Here is an 18585-nt window from a genome sequence, read left to right on the forward strand (position 1 = left end):
GGGGGACACCAAGGACTGGCAGTGGGGTGCAGGGCTCTGACCCCAACTTCCCAACCCCATGCCAAAGGCCTGCCAGCACTGGCAGTGTCTGGGCTCTGCACACAGCCCCGGGCACAGTGCTGCTGTGCAGCAAGGCTGGGACAAGAGGCTTGTGCCCAGGCAGGAGCAGCCCTGTGAGCTGCCTGCTCCCTCACTGCCCCCACGCTGCCTGCACACCCTGTAACCTCTGCCTGCTCCCTCTGCACTGCCATACTCTGTGCTGCCTGGCAGAGCCTCCCCAGAGCCACCCTGCCTGCCCTGGCCCATGCCCAGGGCCTGCTGCCTGCAGGGCTGTGAAATCTGGGTGCTTTGTTGCAGCAGCTGTGCCCCTGCCAGGTTCCTTCAGCCTCAGCCACAGCCTCCACCATCTGCAGGCTGCAGTGCCCACCACTCTGCCCAGCAATCTGTGGAAGAGCCAGGGCTGAGAACTCTCCCTGGCATGAGAAATGCAAGCAGGGATCTCCACGCCTGTGCAGTGCTCACCACTGAGCCATCCTGAGCTTTGCCCATGGTTCAAGCCCAGGAGAGGAAGACTGGACCAAAAGACCAACCACAGGACAGCCTCAGAGGTGATGGGAGCAGCTGGTGGGCACCAGGATGGGATGAGACCATCTGGAGCCAGGCCTGCAGCCAGCCCAGGCCAGCACTCAGGCAGGGATGAGGCTCCAGCATCACTCAGCTTTGCCTGGTGGTGCTTGGCACCATCGGGCACCCTGCAGTACCTGACTCTGGCTGGACAAGCAATCCTCTCACAGCAAAGAGCTGAAGATGGGATGGGGCACCCCAGGGCGTGCTAGCCTTGCTTGCCAGCCCCCTGGCCACCCTTCAGAGCTCCTTCACTCTCCCTCCCCTTCAGGTGCTGCTTGGGAAGGTGAAGGCTGATGGCTGAAACTGCTCCTGGAACGCCACCCAGTGCAGGAACAGGAGGGGTGGCATAGCTCAGTGCCACCAGAGACAGAAGCAGCAGCCAAAGAAGCCCACAGAACCTGTGAGACCTTCATCCTGAAGTGCTGTGCCCAGCTCTGGGGCCCCCAACACAGGAGACAAGGACCTGCTTGAGTGGGAGAGACTGCTCAGAAGGGGCTGTGGGCACAGGCCCAGGGCAGTGGTTTGGCAGTGGAGCAGGGCAGAGGTAGGTTGGGCACCAGGAGGCAGTTGTGGCCAGGGAGGGTGTGGAGAGCCTGGCCCAGGCTGCCCAGGGCTGTGCTTGAGGCCCCATCCCTGCAGCCATCCAAGCTCAGCCTTGCTGTGTCCCTGTGCAGCCTGCCCTGGCTGCAGCTGTCCCTGCTGCCTGCAGGGGTGGGCAGGATGCCCTCGGGGGGTCCCTCCCAGCCCGATGCACTCTGAGACTCCGTGAATCTGTAAGTCCTGGCTGAGCATTTGCTTCTCCTCCCAGGGAAGGATGTGCAGTTAGGAGGCCTCTGTGCAGCATCTCCTCCAAGGCCCTGCAGATGCTCAGCACAGACAGCCAAGCCCTGGCCAGGTTTCCCAGCACGCTGCTGACAACTCATGCTCCTCCTGGCAGGGCAAGCCCAGCTTCTCCAGCTCAGCAACCCTCACTCCCCCAGCTGCATCACCAGACAGCCGGCAAGGGAGCAGCAGGTTTCACCCAGCACCACTGAGCTCCAGCAGCCACCTCAGCCCAGCTCTTATTTTAGCTGCAGCCCAGGGGTGAAGTTCCCGTTCAGACACTGGGCTGCAGAGGCCAGAGCAGGGGAACACTTCTACTGTGCAGTGTTTTAATTGGACTAAACCTGCTGAGCCCGAGGCAGTCCTGCCCACAGGCCCCCCTCGCCCAGGGCATGAGCAGGCACCAGGCTGCAGCCAGGCACAAGGTGGAAGATCATTTTGAGTGACATCAGGCACAGGACAAGAGGATTTGGGCCACTCAGCATGGGCTCTGGAAGGGCAGGTCCTGTCTGACCCACCTGATCTCCTGTGCAAGGTGCCCTGCCTGGTGCCCTGCCTGGGGGCAGAGGGCAGGGCTGTGGCTGCCTGCACTGCAGTGAGGCCTTTGGCACCGATTCCCACAGCATCCTGCTGCAGGCCCTCATGGCCTGGCTGGGCACAGGCTTTCTTGGCTCAAGGGTGGCTGATGGCCAGGCCCAGAGAGTGCTGGCAGTGCACACAGCTGCTGCTGGTGGCTGGCACCACTGGGGTGCCCCAGGGCTCTGCTGGGGCCAGTCCTGGCGAGCATCCTGAGCAATGGCACCCAGGCACCCTCAGTAACCCTGCAGGTGGCACCCAGCTGGGTGGCCTTGGCCATGTGCTGGAGGCCAGGAAGGCTCTGCAGAGAGATGTGTCCAGGCTGAGGCCAACAGGATGAGGTCCAACAAGGCTGAGTGCTGCACTTGGGCCACAGCAGCCCCTGGCCAAGCTGCAGCCTTGGGCAGAGTGGCTGGAGGAGGGCCTGGGGGTGCTGGTTGGTGCCCACCTGAACGTGAGCTCAGATGGCCAAGAGAGCAACCTGGGCTGGACCAGCATGGGGGTGGGCAGCAGGTCTGGGGTGTGAGTGTCCCTAAACAGGAGGGGAGGAGGCTGGAGATGGGTGGTGAAGCCACTCAGTGCAGCATGGAGCAGAGGGGCTGGTGCTGGAGCCCTGTCCCCAGGGTTCCAAAGGCTGGTGCAGCTCTTGGAGGGTTCAAGGAGCAGCTGGAGAATCACAGAATGGTTTAGGTTGGAAGGGACCTCAAATATAATCCAGTGCCAACCCTCTGCCATAGGCAGGGACACCTCCCACCAAAACAGGCCACTCAAGGACTCATCCAGCCTGGTCCTGAACACCTCCAGGGAGGTTGTGGAGCACAGAAGCACCCAATGTGATCAAAGATCACATTGGGTGCTTCTGTGCTCCACAACCTCCCTGGGTAACCTGTGCCAGGGTTTCATCACCTTCAACCTGTGCCAGTGTCTCACCACCCTCACTCTAAAGAACTTCCTCACATCCAGTTTCAATCTCCCCTCTGCCAGTTCAAACCCATTCCTCCTTCTCCTCCTCCTCCTCCTGCTGTCACTACAAGCCCTTGTCAATAGTCCCTCCCCATCCTTTCTGTAGCCTCCTTCAGGCACTCAGAGAAATCCTCCAAAGCAAGATGGGTGAGGAGAGCAGGACCCAGCCCCACGGAGAGAGCTGCTGCTGCTGCGTGGGAGTTGCTCTTCCAGGCGCAGCCGGGGGCTGAGCGCAGCCTGACTTGGGCTGCGCTGCCGGGGGGCAGCCAACCCGGTCTGCAGCCCTGCCGTGGCGAGTGGAGCTCGCCAGCTCCTGGCCAAAGCCCGCCCGCCGCTGAGCTGTCGCTGTCGCCGTGGCAGCGGGGCACGGGATCACAGCATCACAGCATCACACAGCATCACAGCATCACAGTGTCACAGTATCACAGCATCACCAAGGTTGGAAGAGACCTCACAGATCATCAAGTCCAACCCTTTACCACAGAGCTCAAGGCCAGACCATGGCACCAAGTGCCACGTCCAGTCCTGCCTTGAACAGCTCCAGGGACGGCGACTCCACCACCTCCCCGGGCAGCCCATTCCAGTGTCCAATGACTCTCTCAGGGAAGAACTTTCTCCTCACCTCCAGCCTAAATCTCCCCTGGCACAGCCTGAGGCTGTGTCCTCTTGTTCTGGTGCTGGCCACCTGAGAGAAGAGAGCAACCTCCTCCTGGCCACAACCACCCCTCAGGTAGTTGCAGACAGCAATGAGGTCTGCCCTGAGCCTCCTCTTCTCCAGGCTAACCAATCCCAGCTCCCTCAGCCTCTCCTCGTAGGGCTGTGCTCAAGGCCTCTCCCCAGCCTCGTTGCCCTTCTCTGGACATGCTCAAGCATCTCAATGTCCCTCCTAAACTGGGGGGCCCAGAACTGAACACAGCACTCAAGGTGTGGTCTAACCAGTGCAGAGTACAGGGGCAGAATGACCTCCCTGCTCCTGCTGGCCACACCATTCCTGATGCAGGCCAGGATGCCACTGGCTCTCTTGGCCACCTGGGCACACTGCTGGCTCATGTTCAGGTGGGTATCAATCAGCACCCCCAGATCCCTCTCTGTTTGGCTGCTCTCAGCCACTCTGACCCCAGCCTGTATCTCTGCATGGGGTTGCTGTGGCCAAAGTGCAGCACCAGCACTTGGAGCTATTGAAGCCATCCCCTTGGACTCTGCCCATCTGTGCAGGTGGTCAAGGTCCTGCTGCAGAGCCCTTCTGCCCTCCAACCCAGCCACATCTGCCCCCAGCTTGGTGTCACCTGCAAACTTGCTGATGACTGACTCCATGCCCTCATCCAGGTCATCTATGAAGATGTTAAAGAGGATGGGGCCCAGCACTGATCCCTGAGGGACACCACTAGTGACAGCTGCCAGCTGGATGCGATGTGCGGTGCCGGTGCCGGTGCCGGTGCCGGTGCGGCCGCGGGGGGAGCTGCGGGCCGTGCCGCGGAGCGCTGGGGACGTGGCAGCCAGCCTGCAGGGACCCCGGGCTGGGGCAGCAGGCTCCTGCCAGGGTGCCCGGGGTTCTCTGGAGGGCTGCTCCTCCGCATTGCCTTGTGCCTGGGCTTCTGGGCGTGCCAATGCGCCCCGGGGGGCACGGCAGCAGCCGGGCATTGCCCTGGCACAGCGGGCACCTCTCGTCCCGGCAGCCTGAACCCCAGGCGGGATCCTTTGCTCCGGGGCCAGGCGAGTGCCAGTCCTGTGGCCTCTCTGCAGGTCCCACGCCGAGACGTGGGCTCCAAGCCACCATCCGTGCTGCTCCTGCCGCCTCTCGCCGCCCACCTCTGCACCAGCAGCATGAGAGGAGCCCCACGGATGGTCTGGGGGCTGCGGAAGAAGCAGCGGGCCAGGGGCAGCCCCAGGTCCCCATGCGCCGTTCCTCCTCTCCTGGGGCACAGCCCCTGTGGCCATGGGCACCGTGAGGTGGCCTCATCCTGCCCACGTGCATGGGCCAGCTGCTAGGCTGGTTCTGCTCTCAAGCCCCTGGGTCCAGATGCCAAGGTGCCCTCCTGGGTGCTAGCAGGTCCTGGGAAGCAAGGGAAGGGCTCACACTTCCTCCACCCATGCTGTGCCACCTGACCTGCTTGTGGCACCACTGCAGACACTGTCAGCTGCTCAGGGACTCCCCCACCCCAACTGGAGTCCACACCCCAGCAGCCTGGTGCACACTGCAGCACCTCCTGACCTGTGTCCCTGGGTCACCCTGCTTTCCAGCCCCAGTCCCTGCCTGTGCTACCCACCCACCTCCCCATGGCTCCCAGACCCGGCCAGGGGCTGCAGAGGGTCCCCAGGGGGTGACCCAGACCTCACTCCCTCAACTCAGAGCACCTCACGCCTCTGTGCCACGGCGCTGGTGCGGGTCCCAGCAGCGCACCAGGCACCAAGCGCCATGCGGCACAGCCAGCTCGCCCCGCAGCACCCCCGCAGCCTGGCACAGCAAGGCAGGCAGCGCCAGCCCCACGGAGCCATCAGCTCAGATACCTGCCCCAGCCTGCCGGCCGGCGGGAGGCGGCGGCCGGAGCCTGCCGGGCTGAGGAGAAGCGCAGGGGACCCACATCTGGTAGCGATCGAGCAGGCAGCAGCGCTGCGGAGGGAGGAAGCGAAGGCTTCCTGCAGCACAAGGCAGGAATGTCCGCGCTGGAGCGGGGCCTCCCCCGCCCCCGGGCTCAGCCTCGGCCAGGGCTGCGGCAGCACCGGCTCCTGTCTTCGGCCTTTGCCGGCTCGTCCCGGGGAACGTGGCCCCCCCTTGCCCCGGGCCGAGCCCCGAGCCCCCCAGCTGCACCCAGTGCCGCTGGCGGGGGGGCAGGGGCACAGCCCCCGTGCGCAGCTCATGGCCCTGCTGACCCCCGAGCTTCAGGCACAGTCTCTCTCCTCCAGTCTGCTCCTGCCCAGGGTCTGGGGTCAAGGCAAGTGACCACCAGGCTTCAGCTCCCCCAGAAACAGTCCAGGATGGGAGCAGAAGACCCAGGACGGAGGCAGGGTCTGCTCGGTGCCACGGCAGGGGGGATGTGACACTGGAGGGGACAAGGCAGGCTGCATTTAGGTCTTCCCCAGTGTGGGAAGCTCAGCTGGGAGCAGGCAGCTTGCCTGGCCCTGTGCTGGGTCAGAGTGAAGCCATCACCACGTGCTCGTGGGTCCATCCCGCTGCTGCCCGGGGTGGAAGCCTGCCCAGCAGGCTCCGGGTGGACCAGGGGGCTGCAAGCTACAGGACTGCCACTCTGACCTCAGTGCCAGGGAAAGCCACGGAGCAGATCCTGAGTGACATCATGGATCATGCGTGGGACAGCGCTGGGTCTGCTCAGCATGGGCTCTGCAGGGCAGGTCCTGTCTGACCAACCTGATCTCCTGTGCAAGGTGCCCTGCCTGGTGCCCTGCCTGGGGGCCGAGGGCAGGGCTGTGGCTGTGGCTGCCTGCACTGCAGTGAGGCCTTTGGCACCGATTCCCACAGCAGCCTGCTGTGGGACTGGCTGGGCACAGGCTTTCTTGGCTCAAGGCTGGCTGATGGCCAGGCCCAGAGAGTGCTGGCAGTGCACACAGCTGCTGCTGCTGGCTGGCTGGCACCAGTGGGGTGCCCCAGGGCTCTGCTGGGGCCAGTCCTGGTGAGCATCCTGAGCAATGGCACCCAGGCACCCTCAGTCACTCTGCAGGTGGCACCCAGCTGGGTGGCCTTGGCCATGTGCTGGAGGCCAGGGAGGCTCTGCAGAGAGATGTGTCCAGGCTGAGGCCAACAGGATGAGGTCCAACAAGGCTGAGTGCTGCACTTGGGCCACAGCAGCCCCTGGCCAAGCTGCAGCCTTGGGCAGAGTGGCTGGAGGAGGGCCTGGGGGTGCTGGTTGGTGCCCGCCTGAACGTGAGCTCAGATGGCCAAGAGAGCAACCTGGGCTGGACCAGCACTGGGGTGGGCAGCAGGTCTGGGGTGTGAGTGTGCCCTGTGCTGGGCACTGCTGAGGGCACACCTGCAGCCCTGGGGTCAGCTTTGGGCTCCTCACTCCAAGGAGGACATTGAGGAGATGGAGCAGGCTCAGAGAGGAGCAACTAAGCTGGGGAAGGCTCTGGAGAGCAGGGCTGGGGAGGGGCAGCTGAGGCAGCTGGGGGGGTGCAGCCTGGAGCAGAGGAGCCTGAGGCAGAGCTCAGTGCTCTCTGCAGCTGCCTGAGAGGAGGCTGCAGCCAGCTGGGGCTGGGCTCTGCTCACAGGCACCAAGGCACAGGGCAAGAGGAAAGAGCCTGAGGCTGTGCCAGGGCAGGCTCAGGTTGGCTCTGAGGCAGAGTTTCTGCCCAGCAAGGGTGCCCAGCCCCTGCCCCAGGCAGTGCCCACCCCCGGAGGTGCCTCGGAGCCCTGCGGCTGTGGTGCTGAGGGCCGTGGGGCAGTGGCAGTGGCTCGGCAGCAGGGCTGGGAGCTGCGGGGGTGCTTGGGCTGGGTGAGCTCAGGTCTCTGCCAGGCTCACAGCTCTGCCTGCAGAGGCTGCTGCAGCCCAGCGCTCCGCACTGCGCGCACAAAGGCTGCCCAGGCGGGAGCGGGAAGCCAAGCGGCGGAGAAGAGGATCCCCCTACCGCCGCTGCCGGCAGCCGCTCGCCCCGCAGGGCAACTCAAACCTGCCACCCCTCGGCCGGACGCGTTTTCGGTACCGTTACTGGGGCTCCCAAGCCCCGGAGCTGCTCTCCCAGCGCAACCCTTGGCATGGGCCGGAGGGACACGGCCGAGAGCATGGCCGCTGCCCGCGCACAGCCCGGGGGAAGCGCAAGCCCCGGAGGAAGCGAGAGCCCAAGCACCGCCGGTCCCCCCCGGCCGCGCTGCGGCACCGGCCCCGGCCCCGGGGCTGCGGAAGGGGCGGGGCAGGGCCGCGCATGCGCGGGGCGGGGGCGGCCATGGAGCGGTTCGGCGGCGGCGGGCCCGGGGGGTACGAGGTGGCGGCGGCCGAGCAGCTGTCGCGGCAGCAGGAGCGGCACTACCGGCTGCTGTCCGAGCTGCAGACGCTGGTGAAGGCGCTGCCCAGGTGAGCGGAGTGCGGCAGGGCGGCGGGGCCCGGCGCTGACCGGGGCCGGCGCTGACCGGGGCCGGCGTTGATCGGGGCCCGGCGCTGATCGGGGCCGGCGCTGACCGGGGGCCGGCGCTGACCGGGGGCCGGCGCTGATCGGGGCCGGCGCTTATCGAGGCCCGGTGCTGACCGGGGGCCGGCGCTGATCGGGGCCCGGCGCTGATCGGGTCCCGGCGCTGATCGGGTCCCGGCGCTGATCGGGTCCCGGCGCTGATCGGGGACCGGCGCTGACCGGGGACCGGCGCTGACCCGGGGCCGGCGCTGATCGGGGCTCGGCGCTGACCGGGGGCCGGCGCTGACCCGGGCTCGGCGCTGATCGGGGGCCGGCGCTGACCCGGGGCCGGGCCGGCAGCTCCTGCCAGCAGCGTCTCTCCTACACGACGCTGAGCGACCTGGCGCTGGCGCTTCTGGACGGGACCGTGTTTGAGATCGTGCAGGGCCTGCTGGAGATCCAACACCTCACCGAGAAGAACCTCTACAGCCAGCGCCTGCAGCTGCACAGCGAGCACCGCGGTGGGCGCCGCGGCGGCACGGCCCGGGGCGGGGGCAGCGCCGGGGGAGGGGACGGGCCCCGGGAGGTGGAGAGCACCGGGGGAGGGGACGGGCCCCGGGAGGTGGAGAGCACCGGGGGAGGGGACGGGCCCCGGGAGGTGGAGAGCACCGGGAGAGGGGACGGGCCCCGGGAGGTGGAGAGCACCGGGAGAGGGGACGGGCCCCGGGAGGTGGAGAGCACCGGGGGAGGGGACGGGCCCCGGGGAGGTGGAGAGCACCGGGAGAGGGGACGGGCCCCGGGGAGGTGGAGAGCACCGGGAGAGGGGACGGGCCCCGGGGAGGTGGAGAGCACCGGGAGAGGGGACGGGCCCCGGGAGGTGGAGAGCACCGGGGGAGGGGACGGGCCCCGGGAGGTGGAGGGCACCGGGAGAAGGGACGGGCCCCGGGGAGGTGGAGAGCACCGGGAGAGGGGACGGGCCCCGGGGAGGTGGAGAGCACCGGGAGAGGGGACGGGCCCCGGGGAGGTGGAGGGCACCGGGAGAGGGGACGGGCCCCGGGAGGTGGAGGGCACCGGGAGAAGGGACGGGCCCCGGGAGGTGGAGAGCACCGGGAGAAGGGACGGGCCCCGGGGAGGTGGAGAGCACCGGGAGAAGGGACGGGCCCCGGGAGGTGGAGAGCACCGGGAGAGGGGACGGGCCCCGGGAGGTGGAGAGCACCGGGAGAGGGGACGGGCCCCGGGGAGGTGGAGGGCACCGGGAGAGGGGACGGGCCCCGGGAGGTGGAGAGCACCGGGGGAGGGGACGGGCCCCGGGGAGGTGGAGAGCACCGGGAGAAGGGACGGGCCCCGGGGAGGTGGAGAGCACCGGGAGAAGGGACGGGCCCCGGGAGGTGGAGAGCACCGGGAGAAGGGACGGGCCCCGGGGAGGTGGAGAGCACCGGGAGAAGGGACGGGCCCCGGGGAGGTGGAGAGCACCGGGAGAAGGGACGGGCCCCGGGAGGTGGAGAGCACCGGGAGAGGGGACGGGCCCCGGGAGGTGGAGAGCACCGGGAGAGGGGACGGGCCCCGGGGAGGTGGAGAGCACCGGGAGAAGGGACGGGCCCCGGGGGCGCAGCACCGGCAGAGGGGGCAGGCCCCGGCGGGGAGAGCGGCGGGGGGCGGTGAGTGGGGCACCGTGTGGGGAAGGGCAAGCCCCGGGAGGCTCCGGGAGGCGGGGAGGGAGCAGCCCCATGTGGGCACCGGGCGCGGAGGGCAGGCTCGGGGGACACTGGGGGGGGAGGCAGAGGGGTGCTGGGGGGGAGCAGGGGCCCTGGAGGCAGAGGCCTGGGCAGGCACCGGGGCGCGGCGAGTCCGAGGGGAGAGCATCCCGGGGCGGGAGGAGCGGCGGTACCGGGCAGCAGGGGCAGGGACACATCCCGGGGCGGGAGGAGTGGTGGTACCGGGCAGCAGGGGCAGGGGCACATCCCGGGGCGGGAGGAGTGGTGGTACCGGGCAGCAGGGGCAGGGGCACATCCCGGGGCGGGAGGAGTGGTGGTACCGGGCAGCAGGGGCAGGGGCACATCACGGGGCAGGAGGAGCGGCGGTACCGGGCAGCAGGGGCAGGGGCACATCCCAGGGCAGGAGGAGCGGCGGTACCGGGCAGCAGGGGCAGGGGCACATCCCAGGGCAGGAGGAGCGGCGGTACCGGGCAGCAGGGGCGGATCCCGCGGTGGGGCAGGGTCTGGAGCGCTGCAGCGAGGCGGTGTGGGCACTGCCCGGGGAAGAGGCGGGAGGGTCTCAGGGACAGAGCGGGGGGAGCACTGGGACAGAGGTGGGGAGCACTGGGACAGAGGGGGGGGAGCACTGGGACAGAGCGGGGGGAGCACTGGGACAGAGGGTGGGGAGCGCTGGGACAGAGGTGGAGAGCACTGGGACAGAGCGGGGGGAGCACTGGGACAGAGGGTGGGGAGCGCTGGGACAGAGGGTGGGGAGCGCTGGGACAGAGGTGGAGAGCACTGGGACAGAGGGGGGGGAGCGCTGGGACAGAGGGTGGGGAGCGCTGGGACAGAGGTGGGGAGCGCTGGGACAGAGGGGGGGAGCGCTGGGACAGAGGGGGGGGGAGCGCTGGGACAGAGGGGGGGGGAGCGCTGGGACAGAGGGGGGGAGCGCTGGGACAGAGGGGGGGGGGAGCGCTGGGACAGAGGGGGGGAGCGCTGGGACAGAGGGGGGGGGGAGCGCTGGGACAGAGGGGGGGGAGCGCTGGGACAGAGGGGGGGAGCGCTGGGACAGAGGGGGGGAGCGCTGGGACAGAGGGGGGGGAGCGCTGGGGACAGAGGGGGGGAGCACTGGGACAGAGGGGGGGAGCGCTGGGACAGAGGGGGGGAGCGCTGGGACAGAGGCAGGGGAGCGCTGGGACAGAGGCAGGGGAGCGCTGGGGACAGAGGGGGGGAGCACTGGGACAGAGGGGGGGGAGCACTGGGACAGAGGCAGGGGAGCGCTGGGACAGAGGCAGGGGAGCGCTGGGACAGAGGCAGGGGAGCACTGGGACAGAGGGGGGGAGCACTGGGACAGAGGCAGGGGAGCACTGGGACAGAGGCAGGGGAGCACTGGGACAGAGGGGGGGAGCACTGGGACAGAGGAGGGGAGCACTGGGACAGAGGCAGGGGAGCACTGGGACAGAGGGGGGGAGCACTGGGACAGAGGCAGGGGAGCGCTGGGACAGAGGCAGGGGAGCACTGGGACAGAGGCAGGGGAGCGCTGGGACAGAGGCAGGGGAGCGCTGGGACAGAGGCAGGGGAGCACTGGGACAGAGGCAGGGGAGCACTGGGACAGAGGGGGGGAGCACTGGGACAGAGCGGGGGGAGCGCTGGGGGCAGCTGGGGGGCAGTGGAAGGCTGCTGGGCAGGGCAGCTCGGGAGCAGCTCGGGGCAGCAGGCAGTAAGAACAGTGTGGGCAGGGGATGGGCTGGGGGCTGGCACTGGGCAGGCGGGCAGTGGGGGCACAGCTGTGCCCTGACCTGCTGCCTGTCCCCATCCCGGCACAGGCATGAAGCAGGAGCTCTTCCACCGGCACAAGGAGGCCCAGCAGTGCTGCAGGCCCCACAACCTGCCGCTGCTCCGTGCTGCCCAGCAGCGGGAGATGGAGGTGAGCCAGGGCCTGGCTGGGAACAGCCTTCCTGGGGGGCTCACAGCATCACAGCAGCGTCTCCAGAGGGTCTGGCTCTGTGAGCCTGCAGTGCTGGGAGCCAGCAGCCAGCCTGCCTGGTCTGCATCTCCAGAGGCTTTGGTTCTCTGCTGGGAGCCAGCAGCCAGCCTGCCTGGTCTGCATCTCCAGAGGGTTTGGTTCTCTGCATGGTGGGAGCCAGCAGCCAGCCTGCCTGGTCTGCATCTCCAGAGGGTTTGGTTCTCTGCATGGTGGGAGCCAGCAGCCAGCCTGCCTGGTCTGCATCTCCAGAGGGTTTGGTTCTCTGTGTGCTGGGAGCCAGCAGCCAGCCTGCCTGGTCTGCATCTCCAGAGGGTTTGGTTCTCTGTGTGCTGGGAGCCAGCAGCCAGCCTGCCTGGTCTGCATCTCCAGAGGGTTTGGTTCTCTGCATGGTGGGAGCCAGCAGCCAGCCTGCCTGGTCTGCATCTCCAGAGGGTTTGGTTCTCTGTGTGCTGGGAGCCAGCAGCCAGCCTGCCTGGTCTGCATCTCCAGAGGGTTGGGTTCTCTGGTGGGAGCCAGCAGCCAGCCTGCCTGGTCTGCATCTCCAGAGGGTTTGGTTCTCTGTGTGCTGGGAGCCAGCAGCCAGCCTGCCTGGTCTGCATCTCCAGAGGGTTTGGTTCTCTGCTGGGAGCCAGCAGCCAGCCTGTCTGGTCTGCATCTCCAGAGGGTTTGGTTCTCTGTGTGCTGGGAGCCAGCAGCCAGCCTGCCTGGTCTGCATCTCCAGAGGGTTTGGTTCTCTGCTGGGAGCCAGCAGCCAGCCTGCCTGGTCTGCATCTCCAGAGGGTTTGGTTCTCTGTGTGCTGGGAGCCAGCAGCCAGCCTGCCTGGTCTGCATGGCACAGCTCTACACTCCTCACCTTGACTGGGAGGGTTCTCTTGGTCTGCCCAAAGAGCTGGAGCCCAGCGTCCTGCCAGCTTGGATGGCTGTGGTCCAGGTGTGGTGGAGGAGTCACAGATCACAGAATATCAGGGGTAGGAAAGGACCTGCAGAGAACAGCCAGTCCAGCCCCCCTCTGCCAGAGCAGGGGCACCCATGGCAGGGCACACACAGCACAGCCAGGTGGGGTTTGGAAGCTCTCCAGAGCAGGAGACTCCAGAACCTCTCTGGGCAGCCTGCTCCAGGCCTCCAGCACCAAATAAGTTTCTCCTCCTGTTGAAATGGAACTTCCTTGGGTTCATCTTGCTGTTGTCCATGCCAAATGCACAGGGCAGAGGTGAATAAATGGGCTTGAGGGGTGGTTTGCAGCTCCAGCTCTGTATGTTGGGATCTAGGGAGCATGGAGGCTGAGGGAGTGGTCCAGGCTGGCACCTGGATGGGTTTGGGTTGGCCTTGGTGGCTCTTCCAGGCCTCAGCAGCTCTGTAAAGGGTAGGTGATAGCTGAGGGCTGATTCTGGAGCAGCTTGGCTGTTGGCTGAGTTCAGACCTTGGCTCGTGGGGAAGTCTTCCTCACGAGCCAAGGTCATGGTCTCTTGGCCTCCAAAAACCCCTAGAAGCAGGCAGGTCCCAGTGCTTTCCCTGTGCTTCCCCAGCCATGCCAGTGGAGGAGGTGGGAGGAGGGCAGGGACTGCCCTTCTCTGGGTTGGTTTTTTCCCCTCCCTTGATTTGTGAACTCCTTCAGGCTGTGGAGCAGCGAATCCGAGAGGAGCAGCGAATGATGGATGAGAAGATAGTGCTGGAGCTGGACCAGAAGGTGATAGACCAGCAGAGCACTCTGGAGAAGGCTGGAGTGTCTGGGTTCTACATCACCACCAACCCACAGGTGGGTGTTCAGCCAGCACCTCTTATGCAGCACAGGAGGTTCCAGCTCAGCACAAGGGCAGCCTCTTGCCTGGAAGGGTCCCAGAGCCCTGGCACAGGCTGCCCAGAAAGGCTGTGGAGTCTCCTTCTGTGGAGCCTTTCCAGGCCTGTGTGGATGTGCTCCTGTGTGCCCTGAGCTGGATTGGATGGTCCTGCTCTGGCAGGGGTTGGACTGGATGAGCTGTGTGGGTCCCTCCAACCCTCACATCCTGTGAGCTGTGACATCCTGGGCTGCAGCCAGAGCAAGGAATGCAGCAGGCTGCAGAGTGCCCAAGACAACTTCATGGAGCCCAGCAAGGTCTTGCAGCTGGGGCAGGGCAATCCCAAGCACAGATCCAGGCTGGGTGAGGAGTGGCTGAGAGCAGCCTGCAGGAGAAGGCTCTGGGGGTGTCAGTTGGTGCCAGAGTGCCCAGGGCCAGCACTGGTGGCTGCAGCCCAGAGCCAGCTGTGTGCTGGCTGCAGCCAGAGCAGGGAGAGCAGCAGCACAGGGAGGGGATTCTGCCCCTCCAATCTCCTCTGCTCTGCCCTCCCCTGCAGCACTGCCTCCAGCTCCGGGAGAACAGCACAAGGACCTGGAGCTGCTGCAGAGGGGCCAGAGGAGGCCACAGCAATGCTCAGAGGCTGGAGCAGCTCTGCTGTGGGCACAGGCTGGTAGAGTTGGGGCTGTGCAGCCTGCAGAGGAGAAAGCTCCATTTAGAGCAGCCTTCCAGTGCCTGAAGGGGCTGCAGGAGAGCTGGGGAGGGACTTTTGGCAAGGGCTGGGAGGGACAGGATGAGGGACAATGGATTGGAGCTTGAGGAGGGCAGATTGAGAGTGGAGGTGAGGAAGAGTTTTGTGAGGGTGGTGAGACCCTGGCACAGGTTGCCCAGGGAGAGTGTGATCATCGATCACATTCTGTGCTCCACAACCTCCCTGGAGGTGTCCAGGACCAGGCTGGATGAGGCCTTGAGCAGCCTGTGCTGATGTGAGCTGTCCCTGCCTATGGCAGGGGTGACTGGAGGTGGATGAGCTTTAAGCTCCCTTCCAAACCAACCCATTCCCTGAATCCATGAAAAGTGACAAGTCAGTGCTGGTGGCTTTGCTGTTTAACCAAACCTTGCTCCCAAGGACCTCTGGCTGGCTGGGTCAGAAAGAAAAGTCCATGCTGGACCAGCTGATGGCAAGGTGCCCTGGGCAGGCCTAGTGCCAGGTTCCTGAGGAAGGAGCAGATGCCCATTAGGCAGAGCAGCATCTGCAGCAGCCTGCAGTGGATCTGCCAGCGTGGAGGAAGGAAGCTCTGCTGGCAGCCTGCACTCCTGGCATTCCTGAGTGGCTCTGCAGAGCCCAAGCTGCTGCAGAGCTTTAGCTCTTGTGTTGCTGGCTGAGCTCTGCAGGCTGCCTTCAGGGAGCCTTTTAATTGGGCATCTTGTTCACCCTGGCATGTGACTGCCTCCAGATGATGCCCCTGGCAGGCTGTGCTTGGTTTGCCCTGTGCCTGCCCCCAGAGCTGCTGAGCTGTGGCCTGGCTTCCTCTCTCTCTCGTCCCAAGGTCACCACAGCCACGCAGAGATGGAACCTGGCAGAGCCTGCTGAGGGCAGGGAGAGGGATGCAGCCCACAGACATTTCCTAAAGCCCACACAGCTCCTGCAGCCTTCAGCAAACCTCCTCTTCTTCCTCTCTGCTGGCCCTCACCCGTGCAGCGGCAGCAGCTCCTGCTCTGCCCTCCTGCCCCTCTCTCTCAGGTTGCTGTTGTCAGCAGCCTCCTGCAGCAGTGCTCTGTTGCCTTTGTTACCTTCAGCTGGGAGCAGCCTCGGGGCTTGGCTGCCCTCTGTGAGTCATGCAATGGGCTGGGTTGGAAGGGACCTTAAAGCTCATCCAGTGCCAACCCCCTCACACCAGCCGAGGGGGCTAGAGCCTCATCCAGCCTGGTCCTGGACACCTCCAGGGAGGTTGTGGAGCACAGAAGCACCCAATGTGATCGAAGATCACATTGGGTGCTTCTGTGCTCCACAACCTCCCTGGCAAACCTGTGCCAGGCTCTCCCCACCCTCAGCCTCTGCCAGTGTCTCCCCACCCTCAGCCTCTGCCAGTGTCTCCCCACCCTCACTCTACAGAATCTCTTCCTCATCTCCAATCCATTCTCCCTCCTCCTGTCACTCCCAGCCCTTGCAAAAAGTCCCTCTCCAGTTTTCTTGTGGACCTCTTTCAGGCACTGGAAGGCTGCTCTAAGGTCTCCCTAGGATGGCACCAACTGTGTGAGGCATCACAGCTTCACAGCTGGCACTGGGCTGGCAGGGACCCTCCAGGGGCATCCTGCCCACCCCTGCAGGCAGCAGGGACAGCTGCAGCCAGGGCAGGCTGCACAGGGACACAGCAAGGCTCAGCTTGGATGGCTGCAGGGATGGGGCCTCAAGCACAGCCCTGGGCAGCCTGGGCCAGGCTCTCCACACCCTCCCTGGCCACAACTCCCTCCTGGTGCCCAACCTACCTCTGCCCTGCTCCACTGCCAAACCACTGCCCTGGGCCTGTGCCCACAGCCCCTTCTGAGCAGTCCCTCCCCAGCCTGCCTGCAGCTCCCCTGCAGCTCCTGCAGTGCAGCTCTGAGCTCTGCCTGCAGCCTTCTCCTCTGCAGGCTGCACAGTCCCAGCTCTCAGTTTGTCCTCAGTGGCTGCTGGAGCTGTTCTTTCCCAGCAGCTGTTGCTTCCCCCCAGCCTGTTCTCTCAAGTGCCTGCCTCCTGCAGCCTCCTCTGCAGCACCTCCAGCCATGGGCACTGCACCACCTCCCCGGGCAGCCCATGCCAGTGCCAACCTCTCCTGCTGGGAAGAACTTCTTCCTGGCATCCAGGCTGGCCCTGCCCTGGCACAGCTTGAGGCTGTGTCCACTTCTCCTGGCCCTGGCTGCCTGGCAGCAGAGCCCAACCCCACCTGGCTACAGCCTCCCTGCAGGCAGCTGCAGACAGCAATGAGCTCTGCCCTGAGCCTCCTCTGCTGCAGGCTGCACCCCCCCAGCTCCCTCAGCCTCTCCTCACAGGGCTGTGCTCCAGGCCCCTCCCCAGCCTGCTCTGGGCACCTTCCAGCACCTCAACATCTCTCTGCAATGGAGGAGCCCAGAACTGGACACAGCACTGCAGGGGTGGCCTGAGCAGTGCTGAGCACAGGGGCACAAGAACCCCCCTTGTCCTGCTGCCCACACTGCTCCTGAGCCAGGCCAGACACTGCAGGGTCTGCAGCTCTAAGTCCCAGAGCAGCCACAGCTGCAGGGGCTGTGCCAGGTCGTGTGTGCTGGGCAGTGAGTAAGGAGTGAGCAGATGGTGAGGAAGCCACCCCCTGCTGTCTGTGGCTCCAGCAGATGCTGTCTCCTTTTGCTAAGTCATGCAAAAGCTGGTGGGGGGCAGTGTGAGGCCCCAGCACTGCAGGATGCTGGATGTAGCTTAGACCCCACCTGCAGAGCAGCTGAAGTGATCCCTCCTGGTTCCTGCCCTCTGCTGAGCAGGGTCAGGGGGTTGCAGATCATTAAGGTTGGAAAACACCTCCGTGGCCACTGGACTGTGTCCTGAAGTGCCACATCTACTTTGTGGGCCACTCCAGGGATGGGGACTGCACCAGCTCCCTGGGCAGCCTCTTCCACTGCTGGACCACTCTTGCAGCAGAGAAAGTTTCCCTCAACTTCCAGTTCACCTGGCACAGCTTCAGGGCATTTGCAGAGCAGATCTGTGAGATCTCAGAGGTGCTGCCAGGGCAGGAGCAGCTCTGCTGTGGGCACAGGCTGAGGGAGCTGGGGGGGTGCAGCCTGCAGGGCAGAAGGCTCCAGGGGCAGCTCAGAGCTGCTGCCAAGAGCTGAAGGGCTCCTGCAGGGAGGCTGCAGAGGGACTTGTGCTGAGGGGGTGTGAGGCAGGCCCAGGGCAATGGTTTGGAGCTGAGGCAGAGCAGGGGGAGAGTGGAGCTGAGGCAGAAGCTGTGCAGTGTGAGGCTGCTGAGCCTCTGGCATGGGCTGCCCAGGGAGGCTGTGGCTGCCTCCTGCCTGGGGGTGCTCAAGGCCAGGCTGGGTGAGGCCTGGAGCAGCCAAGCCCAGCTGAGAGCTGTCCCTGCCCATAGCAGGGGACCACTGAGCTCCCTTCCAGCCTGAGCCCTTCTCTGCAGCCTGCCCTGGACTCTGCTTGTCTGGAGCTGCTCTGGTTTCTACCTTTGTGCTCCCTCTCTTATTCCCTGACGATCAGCAGCTCCTGAGTGGGTGGCACAGAGCAGCCCTTTGTGCTCCCTGCAGCAGGAGCAGGATCATCCTCTGCCTTCTCTGCCCTCTGCAGGAGCTGACTTTGCAGATGAACCTGCTGGAGCTGATCCGGAAGCTGCAGCAGAAGGAAGCTGAGGCCAAGAAGGCTTTTTCCTGAGGAGCAGATCTGCTTCCTGCCAGCTTGCTCCTGGCTCCCCTTCGAGGGGCTGGGCACTGCCTTTGCCTTCTGTCCTGCGGGAGGAGCAGCTGAGCCCTTAGATAACCTTCGAGCTGGGGCGAGCAGGGCCCAGCGTGGCGGGGGGCAGGGGAGTGCCAGGCTGCTCCCAGGCCTCCGGGCAAGCTGGTGCTGGGCACCCTGCTGGGGGCAGGGGCACGATGGGTGCTCATCTGCCACACCCTGCTGGGGGTAGGGGCACGATGGGTGCTCATCTGCCCCACCCTGCTGGGGCAGGGGCACGATGGGTGCTCATCTGCCACACCCTGCTAGGGGCAGGGGCACGATGGGTGCTCATCTGCCACACCCTGCTGGGGCAGGGGCACGATGGGTGCTCATCTGCCACACCCTGCTGGGGGCAGGGGCACGATGGGTGCTCCTCTGCCACACCCTGCTGGGGGCAGGGGCACGATGGGTGCTCAGCTGCCACACCCTGCTGGGGGCAGGGGCACGATGGGTGCTCAGCTGACACACCCTGCCGGGGCAGGGGCACAGTGGGTGCTCAGCTGCCACACCCTGCTGGGAGCAGGGGCACGATGGGTGCTCAGCTGCCACACCCTGCTGGGGGCAGGGGTACAGTGGGTGCTCATCAGCCACACCCTGCTGGGGGCAGGGGCACGATGGGTGCTCCTCTGCCACACC

The 18585-nt window shown here is 65.9% G+C and overlaps 1 protein-coding gene across 2 annotated transcripts; it reads left to right on the plus strand.

Moving 5' to 3' along the window:
* Window positions 1-7878: 7878 nt before the first annotated feature.
* LOC135188723 (protein DGCR6) lies at window positions 7879-18505 on the plus strand. Of its 2 annotated transcripts, XR_010307800.1 has the most exons (6): window positions 7879-8009; window positions 8404-8564; window positions 11564-11664; window positions 13340-13480; window positions 17803-18093; window positions 18470-18505. XR_010307800.1 is itself a non-coding variant. In XM_064168346.1 (5 exons), exons 1-5 carry the CDS (start codon window positions 7882-7884, stop codon window positions 17884-17886), a joined length of 615 nt encoding a protein of 204 aa, XP_064024416.1. In that variant the 5' UTR covers window positions 7879-7881; the 3' UTR covers window positions 17887-18159. The 2 variants fall into 2 exon arrangements, 1 of the variants encoding a protein (XP_064024416.1); XM_064168346.1 differs by lacking the exon at window positions 18470-18505 and having other exon boundaries at window positions 17803-18159.
* The last annotated feature ends 80 nt before the right edge of the window (window positions 18506-18585 follow it).

This window comes from Pogoniulus pusillus, chromosome 30, assembly GCF_015220805.1.
Source record: "Pogoniulus pusillus isolate bPogPus1 chromosome 30, bPogPus1.pri, whole genome shotgun sequence".
Taxonomy (NCBI): domain Eukaryota; kingdom Metazoa; phylum Chordata; class Aves; order Piciformes; family Lybiidae; genus Pogoniulus; species Pogoniulus pusillus.